Source organism: Mustela lutreola, chromosome 12 (assembly GCF_030435805.1).
Source record: "Mustela lutreola isolate mMusLut2 chromosome 12, mMusLut2.pri, whole genome shotgun sequence".
Classification (NCBI taxonomy): Eukaryota; Metazoa; Chordata; class Mammalia; order Carnivora; family Mustelidae; genus Mustela; species Mustela lutreola.
In genome coordinates this window covers 52,699,886-52,713,483 of record NC_081301.1, presented here as the reverse complement: position 1 = coordinate 52,713,483, position 13,598 = coordinate 52,699,886, and the positions used below count along the sequence as shown (strand labels likewise).

The following is a 13,598-nucleotide window of genomic DNA, read 5'->3' as shown; positions in this document are numbered from 1 at the left end:
AACCAAGGTTCAGAGACCTGATACCACTTATTTGTGTAGTGAGAAAGTTCTAGAGTTGGGATTAGAAGAGAGGTAACAGATGTAAAACGTCCCGCCCCTTGCCTGGCATTTAGAAATTGCAAAGTGAATGTTACGTGCTTTTTAAATACACTAATGATGTAATGGTCAATTGTGATTACATTAAAACACTGTTTCTTTTAGAAATAGACGCTGTTTTTGTATACCACATAATACCTGAAAATGGGTCTAGTGACAGCTCAGTTCCATATTTCTTGAACTTGCATTTCCAGGTGATTCTTGATTAGTTAATGGTAAACCATGATATATATGAAAAACCAGTGACCCACTGTCAGCCACTCACAAATGCTAGTTTCCTTATTTCTTATTTCTCTCAGACTTCTTTTTTAGCCAGGGACCAAATTTTTAGTATATTCCAAATTTTTAGTATATTCCAAATTTTTAGCAATTCCAAAATTGCTACTATAGGTAAGAATATCAAGACAACTTCTACATAATGTAGTTAATATTAATAAAAATATACTCTTCATGTTATATACCAGGCATATAAGGCACTGTATTCCATGCTGTGGTATTTATAAGATTTTTATTTATTTATTTGATAGAGCTATATATAGAGAGAGCACAAGGAGGCAGAGAGGCAGGCAAAGGGAGAGGGAGAAGCAGACTCTCTGCTGAGTGGGGAACCTGATGTGGGCTCGATCCCAGGACTCTTGGATCATGACCTGAGCCGAAGGCAGCCACTTAACCCACTGAGCCACCCAGGTGCCCCTCTGTGCTGTGGTATTAACAAAACGCTATAATGCTTAGTTCTTTCCTCAAAAACTGTCAACTTTAGTTGGGGGGGCATCACATAAACACACAAGAAATAATATAAGATTTATCACGACAACTCTGTTTAATTAATTCCCAAGAGAGTGCTATGAGCTTAGAAGAGTAGGTGTCAATGTTTGAAGTTTTTATGAAGGGAGACTGGAGCGAACTGGGGCGCTCTCACCAGGATCTGAAAACCCACAAGGAAGGGGGACCGGAGGCGGGACAGAATTGAGACGTAGTGCTGACTTATCAACAATCCGACGTAGTATTTTTTAACAATCAGCAAGTCAAGCAACTTGCCTATATCAACACCTTTATCCTCAGTGTAATGATAAGGAGAACTCTGTCCTTTTAAAGGTTTGGCTTATCCAAAGGGCAGTTTATAATTTTTCCTGCTTTAGAAACAAAAGTAGACGGAGGCACAGACCATTTTGGCACATGGTATTTTCGCCGTGTTAGACTTGAAAATCAAGATCGTGTTTTTAAGTAAATAATCATTATGGCATTTGAGTATACGTATATGAAGGTCAGGTAGTGGAATTTCTAGGTCATATGGTAACTCTACATTTAACTTTTTAAGGAGCTGCCAAACTGTTTTCAAAAGGTGCTGCCTCATTTTAACATTTCCACCAGCAAGGTGGAAATGTGCTTTATTTTTAACGGAAAAGCATTGGCATCATAAGATAAGCAGGTGAATTTATTATGTTTTAAAATTTTACTGTTGCATAAAAAGACAAGGTATGAAGCTTGTAAAAATAAGGGGTACCAGATGGTGGATATTATAGAGGGCATGGATTGCATGGAGCACTGGGTGTGGTGAAAAAATAATGATACTGTTATGCTGAAAATAAATAAATAAAAAAAAAGAGAAAAAAAAGAGTCATTTTTAAATGAAGTCCTTTGATGTCTATGTATCATTGAATGTCCCGTTTACATTTTGTCTTTTGCCAACATAAAGAATAAGAACTCAAGAAGCAAAAGTGATAAAAAAGAATTTTACTCCCTAGGGAAGTGTCGAATTTCTGACCCCAAATCTCAGAGTTCATGAAGCACTGTAAGGTGTCCCTTGGAGCCCATGTATTTCAGGATGTAAGTGCGTGATTCATTAGGCAAAGAAGGTATCTCCCCCCCCCCCCCAATTTTGGGGCACTTTGAATTTATCAGACAGTAAAGGAAAGCTAGTGAAATTATATAGTATTTTTGATATGCCAAAGAAATCTGCATAAAAGATATCTGTACTATATATTCATTTTTTAAAAATTCTTGAAGATGAGAGTTGTTTTGGAGGAGTTAGCAAATGTTATTTCTGAAATTAAACACGCTAAGGAGCAGGTTATTTCAGTGTTAGGAATGCTTTTGTCCTCTTTGAAGGTGGTGTTCCTTATATTTGCTTTAAAAATATTGGCCTTCAATCCCTTTTTTTAAAGGGGAAAATTGTTCTTATTGCTGTTTCCAGTATTACCATCAAACAAGCTTTGTTCTTCAAGAATAATTCATAGTAAATAATGCAGTACTTCTTAAGGTCCCTGTGGAATATCAGAATTAATCTTAAAACAGAATTCTGACATGTTGATAAGTTTCAAATTATATTTGGAAATTATATTTTTTTTCAATTATATTTTTCTTCTCCTTACATTTGTAAAGCTTTTTATTCATTGGGTATATATTCAGTGCCTATTATGAGCAAAAAACTGTTCTAAGCACCAAAGAACATCTTATAAAGGATTTTTAAATTTTTTCAGTATTTACTAAATACCTATAGGGTACAGAGCACGGTGACAGGCACTACAGTAAATGCTTCCTGGCTTCTAGGAACTAGTCCTCTATTATATTGGAGGGAGAGTAGATATACACACATGAAATAAGTAAGTAGCAGTATAGGAATTAAACACCTGAGTGATACAATTGTGTTCAGAGAAGGTCAGGTCAGTGTGAGTGAGGATTATAGTGAAAGGCGTCATGGAATAGCTAGCCCCTGAAATGGGCTCTGAAGACTGTTAGGATTTGAATACTGTTAGGGGAATTGGAAAACCGAGTGGTGCTAGAGAACATGGTGCAATGGTGAGAAGTGGCGAGTCTCATGTCTGAATAGTAAAGGAGCAGACCGTTCTCTCCTTTTTCATCAGGTTGAGGATCCTGGGAGAAGGTGGAAACCTTTGCAGCAGACCGCATGTGGGGGTATTGTGACTTGAGGAGAGAACCTTGGTTCAGTAAAGACGAAGAGTTAAACAATAGGATTGGACTGATCCGATGTGACAGTAGCATTGAAGTGGCCATGAGTGGCTGTGGGTGAAGAGCTGGGACTAGCATGGGTCACCGTGGAGAAGGATCTGGATCAGGATTTTACGGGTAGACCCAACTGGACTTGCGGATGGCTTTGATTTGGAAATGTAGAGGATGCGGGGAATGGAGGGACTAACCTGCTCCTTAGTGTGTTTAATTTCAGAAATAACATTTGCAAACTCCTCCAAAACAACACTCTTAAATTGAAGAATTTTAAAAAATGAATATATAGTACAGATATCTGACTAAAAAGTTTTTTATTTGGAATGACTGGGTGGATGTTAGTAGGACTAACATGAAGAGGACTATTATGGATATGTTTAGGACGCAAATCAGCAGTACTGGACAGGATACTTTAGCCTGAGAGGGCTATGGGGTCGTTAAATGGAGATGACCACGAGCACTGAGATCTGTGATTCTGGATCTCAGTGGAGACAGTCGAGATGCAGAAACATAATTGTTAAGAAATGAACAAAACTCTCATTAAGTATTAATGTTATTGAGGTTTTTGTGTTGTTAACTTAATATGCATCAATAAGAGCTTTAAAAATTTAAATATTTAACTTCATTGTTTTTTAATCTTTAATTCACCCTGCTAATTAATTCTAGTTATCTAGACATTCTAGTTGAATATTGGTCTGGTTAATTTTTTTTTTTTGGAAGATTTATTTATTTATTTCAGTGAGAGTATTTCAGAGAGATTTACTTATTTATTTCAGTGAGAGTGCAAGGGGCAGGGGCAGAGGTAGAGAGAGAAAGAAACTCAATCAGACCCCCTGCTGAGCACAGAACTCATGGGGCTTGATTTGAAGACCCTGAGATCATGACCTGAGCTGAAACCAAGAGTCAGAGGCTTAACTGAGTGAGCCACCCAGGCGCTCCTTGGTGGTTGATTTTGAAAAAAATAACAATAACAGTTGATAACTGGTATCTTGGTTATAATTACTTAAACCAAGAATGATGGAGGACAACAGCATTATTAGACAATTAAATAGTATTTAGAGATTATTTATTTTTAGTTTTAAAATTATGTTTTGAAAGGATATATACACCCTTATGTTTATTTCATTTTATTTTTTATTAGTTTCAGAGGTAGAATTTAGAGATTGTTTATCTTTATTTATAAACAGACTTCATATGTATGCTTAGTCCTATTTTTACTGTTTTAGCAATCTGTGAATAACATCCCTTTCTTACAATAGAAATCATAGGCATCTCATGAAATCATCCATAGTGGTAGTAATTACTAGTAATCAGCACTTTTAAATGTATAATCATTACAAATGATCAAAACTTGGGGGCCACAGAATGACACAAGGATCTTCAAATATTGCTTCTTTTGCATTGCCACCTGCTTCTACTGGACAGCTGAAAATGACAACTGGCCATGTTAGTCCAGAATCCCAATTCTGTTTTTAAAACATTCCAGCTTATTCCTAGTTTTCTCTTCTTCGAGAGAAATGGGGTGTTTTGGGAAGTTTATTTCATGACTTTATCCATGTCTCGCCACGTTTTGATTACTCGGTCATCCTCCTCCCGGGACTGCCAGTTCCTGGCTGCTGTGCTAAAACGCTCTCAGCTTCAACCCGAGGCCCTGAAGGGGGCCAGCTGTATACGGTAGAAGAGTTGGAGGTCTCTCATGTGCTAACATTAGCTTAATCTTTTCCAGAAGGGGCTTGTTTACTTTCAGCTCTCTTTCATTTAAAAAAAAATTTTTATTTTATTTATTTAAAAAATTTCAATTCCAGTAGGGTTAACATACTTTCAGCTCTCTTTCAACAACCCATTTGATTTTGACCAATGACTTCACATATTATTTTGTAATATTTAAAATGTCATTAGCAAATATATCTCTTCATTTTTTTTTTTTGTTCAAAAAAAGTATTTTTTGTTGAAAACACATTTCTTCCCAAGACTTTGAGAACTGTGAATGTATAAGTTGGCAGCTGCCTGGAATCCTGTTAGGTTAATTTTTATGTCTACTATCTAGCTTTGGCGAGTCTGCGTCTTTTATCTTGGGTTTCCTAGAATTTTCCTGTTTGCCCCTTTAATTGAACTAATGGAATTGATTGTGGAGAAAATACAGAACTAACTGCTGTAGTTTCTTTTCCTCCTCTCCTTCCATCCCCACTCCCTACATCTCCCTGGCTGCACTTGGTAGTCTTTATTAGGATTTCTGATTCTCCCACCCATTAATTAAAGCAGAGTGAGTGACTTCCAGGATCTTATGGCTTCCATAGCTTAATCATCTATTATCTGCCTACTTGTCAATTTTCCATCATTCTCCTCTTTTCTTCAGGCGTTCTGAATTGTTTGCACTTCCTTAGAATACATTATCCTGTTTTCTGGCTCTTCCTCTTCTGCTCACTGGTCTTCCTGCCTTCTTTAGCCATAGTTCATGTCAGTTTTCCCTTTTCTTAAAGGTTGCCACCCTTTCAAGGGTATCTCACATCTGCTTCTAAGCGGTCCACCTGGCTAGTTCTCAAGAGTTTCTCACTTCTTTCGGCTGCTCCCAGTGGGACACCACTTCCTTTACATGTGTCATTGTGTGGAGCTCTGGAACACAGTCCCAGTGATGAAATCCTGCTACCTCAGCTTGGCCATCGGTGAAGATATGGTGGGGGAAAGCCACAATTCCTTTATTTCCTGGTTCTTTTATTTTTCACACTAGCACCGTAGATATGATGGCTGGGTCAGCCTTCAGAGAAGAGTTGGATTAAGTAAAGGGGATTATAATGTAAAAACACTTAAAACTAAAATACAGTTTTTCCCCTGCTCAAGGGAAAGCGTCCAAGAAGTTGAATCCTTCAGAGAGTGGCTCCTGTGGACTTCCTTTACTCCGTACTCAGGACTATATGTCCAAGGGCCTTCTACTCACTGTGTGCCTTTTGGGAATCTCATCCCCTTGCTTTGGGGTTGAATATGGCCCAAGAGTTACTTTTCTCAGCAGTATATTTCTACAAGTTTGAATTCTTTTGGCTACCACCAATCAACATTTTCCACGGTAGGCTTTGATATCAAATCTTGAGGAGTAAGCAAGAGTTTGTATTATTTTCTTCAACTCTGATTGTTAAATTCTTGTAGGATAGCTATGATTAGCTTCCTTATCAGTAGCTTTTTTTTTTTTTTTTTTTAAACACCTCACTGCCTTTGTCATATCCCTCCAAAAACCTGTCAATATCATTTTATGCCAACTCCCTTTGTGTACCTCTGGCAATTCGGCATAGTTTTATCATAGCATTATGCCACAATAATTGATTTACTTGTCTGTTTTTCTAGCACTTGGAATTTAGTGAGTAATCAATAAATGTTTATTGAATGATAAATGAATCAGTAAAGGAAATTGGGATCTGTTATCTTCAGAAATTTACTCTACCTCAGCAGTTCCTTAATGATTAGGCATAAGATTTCACAGAGAACTAGTTTATTTTCTAACGATTAAAATTTGCTGTCTGCAGTTAAAATTTCTTTGTGTTTCAAAATTGTTTTGGATTGTAAGTTCCTTGATGAGGGAAAAAGGATCAGAGAACTGCTGGGGCCCAGCTTAGAGTTAGTATTTCTTCCCCCCACTGAAGCTGTATTTTGTTTTTTTGTTCTATTTTGGGAAGGTAAGAAAGAGCTGAAATCAGAGAGTTTGTCCTGCGATTCAGTCCGTCCTCATTCCAGTAAATGGCAGTCAAGTGCCATTTGTTGTTTTTTTTTTTAAAGGGATTTTATTAATTTGAGAGGGAGAGCGTGAGCATGTGGCATTGGGTGGGGGAGAAGGGCAAAGAGAGAAGGAAAGAAGCACACATCCCACTCAGCGGGAAGCCCTACGCAAGGCTCGATCCCAGGACCCTGAGATCATGACCAGAGCCGAAGACAGAGGCTTCACCCATTGAGTCATGCAGGCTATTTGTTGTATTATTGATTTAACTCTTTGCTTATTCTGACAAAATGTGAAGTCTTCACATACAGGAAAACTTCTGTTGGTGGTGTAATTTCAGTTTAAAAGCAGGAAATAAAAATTAGTGAGGAATGGAAGAGGAGAAATTTCCTTTTCTAAATATGTGCATTTATGCATAAGTATAGAGGAAATTCATGAAGTATTTTCAAATTTACATGTTCGATTTTATGTGAGGCCTATGTGAGGCCTCTATGCACGAGGACTTAAAAATCAGTATGCACACTTAGATCTAACCTATTTGGCCCACTGTTGCTCTGTCATACATATTTTTGGCTATTTTGAACATGGATCTCTTGAAGAAGTTGTCAACAAAAGTGTGTTTTCTTTCTGGAGAAGTAATCAAATGCTTACTTGTTTCCAATATTTTGTTTGACTTCTTACAGAAATTTCAAGAAATTGCTGAAAAAAATATGGAAAAATTGAATCGTATTGAGAGGTCCCATGAGCAGTTGGTTCTTGAAAATTCACGCTTCAAAAACATGTTATCGCAGACTCAGAGGGAACAAAAATCATTGCTGGCAGCCTGTGCATTGATGGCTGGTGCCTTATATCCTCTCTACAGCCGGTCATGTGCCTTATCTACACAGAGAGATTTTCTCCAGGAGCAGGTCAACACCTTTGAGTTGTTCAAACTGGAAGTTAGAACTCTAGCCCAGGCTTTGTCAAGTGTAGATGAAAAGAAGCAAGAGGAAGCCAAGACGAAGAAAAAGCCATTCAAAGGATTGATACGTGTATTCCGGAAAGGTGTTATTGCAATTTTGGCAGCAAATAGGCTCAAGATTTTGGGCCAATCGTGTGCCTCTCTTTTTACTTGGATGGAAAGTTTCAAAGAAGGCATAGGCATGTTAGTGTGTACAGGAGAGCCCAAAGACAAGCAAAAATTTCCGAGTAAGATCATTTATGCTTTTTAAAAATCTAAGTTGAGGGGCTCCTGGGTGGCTCAGTGGGTTAAGGCCTCTGCCTTCAGCTCAGGTCATGATCCCAGGGTCCTGGGATTGAGCCCTGCATCGGGCTCCCTGCTCGGTAAGGAGCCTGCTTCCTCCTCTTTCTCTGCCAGCCTCTCTGCCTACTTGTAATCTCTGTCAAATAAATAAAATATTAAAAAAAAGAAAAACTAAGTTGAATGTAAGTCATGTACAATGTGACTATGTTTAGCCATTATGTAAAAACTTAAAAAAATCATTTAATATATCAAATTATGTAACATAGTGCCATGTGTATGTAGGTATGTATGTGCGTATGGGTAAATATATATTTATGCATAAAGGAAGTGGCAAATATAATTTCAACTTCATTATATATACATTTTTAGCTTTATTATATTTGAATGCTCTTTTCACAGTAAAGTGGAGAGTCTATATAGTGATTTTTCAATTAAGTCAATCCAGAGGCTCTGCCCTATATAAAATTAATTACCAGTAAAATTTATTTTCACTTTCTATGAATCAGTATAAAATGCTCAGAGTTAAACATCTATTGAGGAATTGAACGAAAATGAGATGAATGTAAATTTTCCAGTTAACTTTTTTTTTAAGTGCTTGATTATTCTGAGGAAACAATGATTTCAATTTTTAACTTTTAAAAATCAAGCCATTAAGTAATTTAAGCAGAACTAAAGAAAACTTTTCCTCTCTCTATTTTTGAGAAAGAGAGAAGGAGTGAGAGTGTATGAGCAGGGATGGGGTGGACTAAAGAGGGATGGTAGGAGAGAAGGAAAGAGTGTCTTAAACAGGCCCCATGCCCAGTGTAGAGCCCTACGTGGAGCTCAATTTCACAGCCCTGACTGAGATCATGACCTGAACTGAAATCAAGGGTCAGATGCTTAGCTGACTGAGCCACCCAGGTGCCCCATCTTCTTTCTCTCTCTCTCTGTCTCTCTCTCTCTCTCGACTTCACTTAATTTATATAGTAGATAAATAAATTCTCAGTGAGATCTAGCATTATTTGTAGACTTTTCCACACTAGGCAAAGTTCTGTCTATAAGTTTTGATCTATTTCTTAAATAACCAAATGTGGGTATGAAGTTTAAACATGGATTTTAAATGTTTGTAGCATTGCAAGATAGATTTCTTTCTTTTTTTGCAGAGCATCAGAAGGAGCAGTTACGTTGTTTGCAAGCACTCAGCTGGCTTACCAGTTCAGACCTTCTAGCGGCAATAGTCACCTCTATGGCTGAGTTACAGGAAGTCATTAGTAAAACAGGTAAAACTCCCTCTTCTAGGTCCTTGTGAAATATGCTTAAAAGCAAATGTCTAGAGATGCTTTATGGTACAAATCCTAATAAACCATCTAGGAAGAAAATGTATTTGTTTTCATCTTTCTTTTTTTCAAGTACAAAGAAATTATTAAATCTCTAATGATGTAGAGACTTACTGTAAATTTTGGTGGGTAATTTTGTCTTTATTTATGGGGAAATTAAGCGACATTTCTTGTGAATGTATCCACCTTATTTTTTCCCTTTGTGATCTGATTTTCCCATGGAAATCTCACTAGCTCTTTAATTAAGTCATACTGGTAATATTCTGGCAAATGTTTTAGTCTTTCTTTATTTCTATTTCTAGCTATACATTTTAGAAGATTGAGTAATAACAGAACCAGTAGAAAACTTTTCTCATTTGGTGATGTTTTCTGAATTGATTTTAAATAGAGTGAATTTGAATGGTCAGTTCTTTCCACCAGGCATGGAATCAGTGATTTTTAAAGGTCTAAAATTTTTTTATCATGGTCTCAGATTGCAGGATATGTTTGTATAAAAGATTCAAGGAAAACTAATCTCTGAAGAATAGCATACAGTTACCTACTGGTTAATTTATGTCATTGGACTAATTATGGTCACTTCTGACACATTAACAGTAAAAATAATGAATTTGGTAACACTTGCCTGCTTAATGGAATGTCGTAAGCATTAATGAAATGATAATTTAGGATGTAGTTTAATTCTTTAGACAAGTCTGCTATATACATGCAGATAATTTATTATGATTTCATATATCTAAATCTAGGCTCTTAAGAGTAGGAAACAAGACTCAAAGATTATTTTTAAGTTGTGGCCATTGGTGTTGGTAAGCAATATGCATCTCTAGTATTTTGGCAAAACCTCAATGTACTGGATTTGAAGTCTGAAATAAAAGTCTAAAATGTATTTTAATCATTTTGGCACTACGGCTTCAGAGCAAAATTAACAGTCTTGAAAGAACTTAATGAAAGTTTTTGGACTTAGTTTAAAATACAGATTATTTGTGTTCATCATATTCTTTGTAGGTATGCAGACAGTTAAAATAGATTGTTTTCTTAAGCTATAATTCTGTTTATATCATAACTTTATTTTTCCTTATCACTGTGCTGTATATTCTTGGGAGATAAAAGAAAAATATGACTTGAATCTGGACCTCTAGAAAATATGCACAATGATTATAGAACAGGATTGATAACTTAGAACAACTTTAGGCAGAATGTAATCAAGGATTGCATGAGGAAACACAGGCTTTGAATGTAAGATAAAAAGATGCATAAAAGATGCAGCTCGGAGTGGACTTACTAGTATTGGGAAGGCTTCTGGGAGCCTTATCTGAAGGCCTCAGCTAGGCCTAGAATGATAGTAAGTTACAGAAGGGGGGCCGCATGCAGATGGAGGGCAGAACTTAAGCAGGACTGCAGCAGTGGGAATAAGCACAGATTGGGAAGAGGACATTCAGGAGATGGAATGGAGATCCATTGCTCACACCACTGGCTTATATGTGGTGAGGACTAAAATATATTTTCTATTATAACTATATTGGAGAATAGTGAGGAAACAGGTAGATCCTTGGCATGTGATCAGATTATACACTTATAAAAATTATTTGTTTGAGAGAGAGGGGAGAGAGCTTGAGCAAGCACAAATGGGGGTGGAGGATAGAAAGGCAGAGGGAGACAGAGAAGCAGACTCCCCACCCAGCAGGGAGCCCTATGTGGACCCCAATCCCAGGACCCTGGGACCATGACCTGAGCCGAAGGCAGATGCTCAACTGACTGAGCCACCAGGTGCCCCAGATTATAGAGGTTTTATAAAACCTCTATAATTTCAGTGATCTCCCTGAGCACATTTTCCAAGAGTGGACTTTTGCAATATTTTAAAGTTCAAATATTGACACTATGGTTGTTTGAAACCCCGATAAAAATATGTGTAGGTCAGGGTGCCTGGTTGGCTCAGTAGGTTAAGCCTCTGCCTTCAGCTCAGGTCACGATCCCAGGGTCCTGCGATCGAGTCCCGCATCGGGCTCTCTGCTCAGCAGGGAACCTGCTTCCTCCTCTGCCTGCTTCTCTGCCTACTTGTGATCTCTGTCTTTCAAATAAATAAATAAAATCTTTAAAAAAAATATGTGTAGGTCAGACTTATCAAGTGGAAGGTAGATGGAGGGCGGTGTGTCTTTGAATGCTTGCCTACTGCCAGGAACAGCTGCCTCTGATGTTAGAGTCTGGTTTTGCCTCTAATGGCTTGAGAAAAGGGCAAGTTCAGGGAAACTTATTTTAGGGAAAGGCTTTAAACGTTGTTGGCTAAAGAACACTAAGTACTTAGGGAAGAGAAAGTGATAGTTGCTAAGAGGGGGAGGATAATTGATGTATTAAAGTCTGGAAGACTATACAGAAGCATATAGTTGGACAGGTAAATAATTGAGTTATTGTTGGACCAGTACAAAAATGATCAGTGTGTACCTTTTGCAGAGATGACTTAACAAGCTGATCTTATAGAATAATTCATTCAAAACATGATGATGGGTTACTGTATTACCTTTTCCAGGTAATGTGTTTTCATTTTTATGTGTTCTAGTAGTAGAAATTTCAGATATTTTAGCAGAAAGGGTGGGCAAACATCCTCAGACACTTAAAGTACATGAGAGGTTATTAACAGATAATAATGAAGGCAATAGATGTAAAGCTATAACAGCTTACATAGTCACATTGGGTTTATAAATATATGAATAACTTAAATATATGGTAAGCATTATCATGTAGTAGAAAGAGCATTAGCTTTGAACAAGGCAGATTTTATTTTGTATCCAGCTCTGCTAGTTATTAGTTGTGTGAAATTAGGCAAGTTGGTTTAACTTTACTAGGCCTCAGACTCTTTATCTAAAAATGGAGATAATACTGTCTTCCTGATTTTTATGAGGCTGTAATGAGTTAATACTTGTTGAACATTTTGTATAGTACCTGGTGTATAGTGGGCACTAAAAGAACTTTCCTTACCACTTATCTCATCATGAAAGTAGTGTATTACATTAATGAATAGACATACACACTTCTGCCTGTACACATTTTTAGACTACTGATTATTTTCTATTTCTGTGTGTTCTCATCTGTTTTATCTCTCTCTGTCTATGACTTCTTCTCCTTATCCTTCCCTCTTCCTTCCTGCCGCCCACTCATCCATCTACTGACAGACTAGCAAATGATAAAAATGTTACTATAGGCCACATAGCGTTTTATATTTGCATTAAAAAATTATTATTATTGCGGGGCTTGAACTCACCACCCTGAGATCAAGACTTGAACTGAGATCAAGAGTCGGAGGCTTAACCGCCTGAACCACCTAGGTGCCCTGTGTTTATAAACCATTTGAAATAACTTCAAACTTACAGGAAAGTTGCAAGTACACAACAGAGGCCTTTCCTTTTGCTAAATAATTGAGAGCAAGAAGCGGATGTGATGCCCATTACTTTCTCATATTTCAGTGTGTATTTCAAGCAGGACATTCTTCTACATAACCAGAGTGCTGTGATCAACTTTAAGAAACCATTTGCACCCCCTTCGACTTTCCTTAGTTGTCCCGACCAACCATGTCTTTAAGAGCCAAAGGATCTGGTTTAGAATTATGTGTTGCATTAAGTCCTCTTTCTTTAATCTCTCCCAACACCGAAAAGTTCTCCAGTCTTTCTTTGACCATCATGATCTTGAAGATTACAGGCTGATTTTTGTAGGATACCCTTCCATTTTGATTTGTTTGATGTTTCCTCATGATTAGATTCAGTTTATGCATTTTTGGTAAGAAATCACAGAAATGATGCTGTGTTTCACTTATGGTGTGCTGTCATAGTGTTAGCTTCAAAAACAGTCATAGTTTTAATGGATTTTCTTCTTCTTCTAGGGAATGATTTTTAGTTTTGGGGTAATATTTTAGTGTATGGGTAATATTCAGTTGGGCATTTCATAATTTGTTTACCCAGTTCATAAGAGGATCTTTTCATCATAGGACAGGTGTCTGGAATATCAGTTCAGCTTTGATTTGTAATTGATTCGTTGTCTCTTGAATCACCTAATATTATGAGTAGTGTCTTCATTTTTTCAACCAAGTGGAATATCAACATGCCGAAATCTTGAGAAAGTTTATTAAGGAAATAATCTGAAAATCCTGAAATGAAAGAAGTTATTTCTTAGAGCTGTATTTTTTCTTTTCTGTTCTTTCCTACTTCCATTTTCTTTTTGAAGAACTTGCTGAAAATTTAAGCCATTTTACATGTCAGGACGACATATTGATGACATCAGTGTCACATCT

The 13,598-nt window shown here is 37.1% G+C and overlaps 1 protein-coding gene across 8 annotated transcripts in view; it reads left to right on the top strand.

Annotated features, from left to right (window-relative positions):
* Positions 1-13,598, top strand: part of CCDC171 (coiled-coil domain containing 171) — a 299,073-nt gene that overhangs the window by 137,945 nt on the left and 147,530 nt on the right. For all 8 annotated transcript variants that reach the window (XM_059141859.1, XM_059141862.1, XM_059141860.1 and 5 more), the window contains 2 exons: positions 7,447-7,951; positions 9,149-9,265. In XM_059141859.1, the coding sequence (XP_058997842.1) occupies positions 7,447-7,951; positions 9,149-9,265 (622 nt within the window). The remainder of the gene's footprint in view (positions 1-7,446; positions 7,952-9,148; positions 9,266-13,598) is intronic.